Source organism: Contarinia nasturtii, unplaced genomic scaffold (genome assembly GCF_009176525.2).
Source record: "Contarinia nasturtii isolate CC-2019 unplaced genomic scaffold, AAFC_CNas_1.1 Cnas_scaffold_5936, whole genome shotgun sequence".
Lineage (NCBI taxonomy): Eukaryota > Metazoa > Arthropoda > Insecta > Diptera > Cecidomyiidae > Contarinia > Contarinia nasturtii.
In genome coordinates this window covers 1,222-3,239 of record NW_022203203.1, presented here as the reverse complement: position 1 = coordinate 3,239, position 2,018 = coordinate 1,222, and the positions used below count along the sequence as shown (strand labels likewise).

Sequence of the window (2,018 nt, the reverse complement as noted above, 5' to 3'; positions counted from 1 at the left end):
ACATTTTATATTTTTGTTTAAATCTATTTTTTGTTTAAATCTATCATGCTATGTTTGGTATTTTCAGTTGACAATTTTGTACCTGTGGCATCAACTTCAAAAATGGCCAATCGACAATATCGATCAAAGTCATTTGACGGTAGGTGTTAAACTCATTCGTATTGTTTATTTAACAGGTAATTGTGATACTAAATTTTTTCATATTTATTGTTCAGGTGTCTATGAAGCAGATGGCAACAACAGTTCTGTACCATGGCTACCAAGAAAGATCACCTTTAAAGGAATTGATCCAGTCAAGGCTGTTCAAAAACAGCTTCCAAAGTTATTGCCAATCAACATGCCAGTCGCATCTACCAGTCAAAATGTTCCTCAACAGTCCGGTAATAATGATGGAAGTTCTGAAGCTGAAATGCTTCAAACACAGATTAAATTAAGCACCAAAGCGATGGAAACCGTTGAAAATTTGCAGAAGAAAATGGACCAGATGATGAAAGAGAAGGAATATTATAAGTCGAAGCTGGCCGAGGCAAACAGTATGCTGCAAAAATTCAAACCAAATGGAAAGAAGGAAAGCGATGGAAAGAAGCAAGTCGACGGAGAAAAGGAGGCCGATGAAAAGAACGACACCGATGGACAAAAGGAAAATGTCGAACCCAACAAACAATGAATCTGAACAATTAAGTTCTTCACACATTTTTAGTTGATAAGATTAAAAAAGTATTTACACTTCCGAAAGATTTTTTTTAAATTTAATGGAATTATTTTTAATTAGTGATCTCTGTTGATCTCTCATGATTTCCATTGAATTGAGCATTAGGGCGTTGTGCATGTTATCGATTTTACCTTGATTCACTTCAATCGATTTCAATTTATTCCAAAATTTAACTTGGTGATATTTTCGGATATTTTTATCCAATAGAATAAAATATATTATCTGCAAACGTCTATTCATTATCAATTTTTTGATAATACGCATTATAATAAAATAAATAAACGAACTTAATTGGGTTTAACCTTTGTTGACGCTTAATTGTTGTTTTTATTTATTTATTATTTTTGGCATATTTCAATACATTTTATCATTTATATCCCGATTTATCGGATCTTCTGAAGATACTTATAATAACTTGTTAAATATGAATTATTCGGAATTATAATATTTTTTGTGATCGTTTTAGAAATATTAGTCAAGTTTCAAACATTTTCAAGGAATTTTTTTCATTGTTTTTTAACTGCTCACAAAGCGATTCAAATTAAGAGAGAAAATAATTTTGATTTATCTTTAAATGAAAGAGAAGCGATCCAAAATTACTGGCCCAAGTCATGAGTTAATTTTCTGAGATTATGACGGACAGGGTCCTCATGTACATCCAGTGTATAACATTTGGCAATATGAACCGATTTCATATGCATATACAACTCAACTATGGTTTTCACCAAATCATACTTATGGCCCCTTGATGAGTGCTCTTCAAAGTCTGATGATGTATAAAGTGTTGTAAATGGAATTCTTCTTAATATTATATTTACTACTTCTTGATAACTGGCTGACCTCTCTTCACAGCTTTTAATGTAAGTGTTTACAAACTTACAGATCGCAAAGGTACTTTTACATGGCTGCATGATATTATTTTGTCGTGCCTTAAAACGAATGAACGAATCTTCTATCAGTTCGTTTTCTATAAACACTTTGATGCAGTCATCACATTTCACTAAACGTCGTTTGCCTGTGATAATTTTGGCTTCCAAGATACTAGCCATATAGGCCAAAGAATGGCAATGAATGTCATCGACATATTGGTCAACACGAAAGCTGTTATTGTAATCATCATCAAAGCATTCATCGAATTCCACATCGTTCTGATCAGTTGACTTCTGTACTGGTTTCCGAAATGATGAAACAGTCAATATTTTTGTGCCTGGTTCAATTATGTTGGCCTTTTTCGAACATACTACGTCGTTATGAATTAGAAGTTTACGATATGCCGCCTCGAACTGTTGCGCAGTTGGGTTATCGT

The 2,018-nt window shown here is 32.9% G+C and overlaps 1 protein-coding gene across 1 annotated transcript; it reads left to right on the top strand.

The window, feature by feature from the left end:
- Positions 1–46: 46 nt before the first annotated feature.
- On the top strand, positions 47–955 carry LOC116351655. The gene is made up of 2 exons (XM_031783791.1): positions 47–139; positions 216–955. The coding sequence occupies exons 1-2, from the start codon at positions 103–105 to the stop codon at positions 665–667; spliced, it is 489 nt and encodes a 162-aa protein (XP_031639651.1). The 5' UTR covers positions 47–102; the 3' UTR covers positions 668–955.
- Positions 956–2,018: the final 1,063 nt, after the last annotated feature.

Coding starts and splice junctions, on each gene's coding strand:
- LOC116351655 (XM_031783791.1), top strand. CDS start 103: ATGGCCAATCGACAATATCGATCAAAGTCATTTGACG. Junction 140..215: donor TCGATCAAAGTCATTTGACG/GTAGGTGTTAAA, acceptor TTTATTGTTCAG/GTGTCTATGAAGCAGATGGC.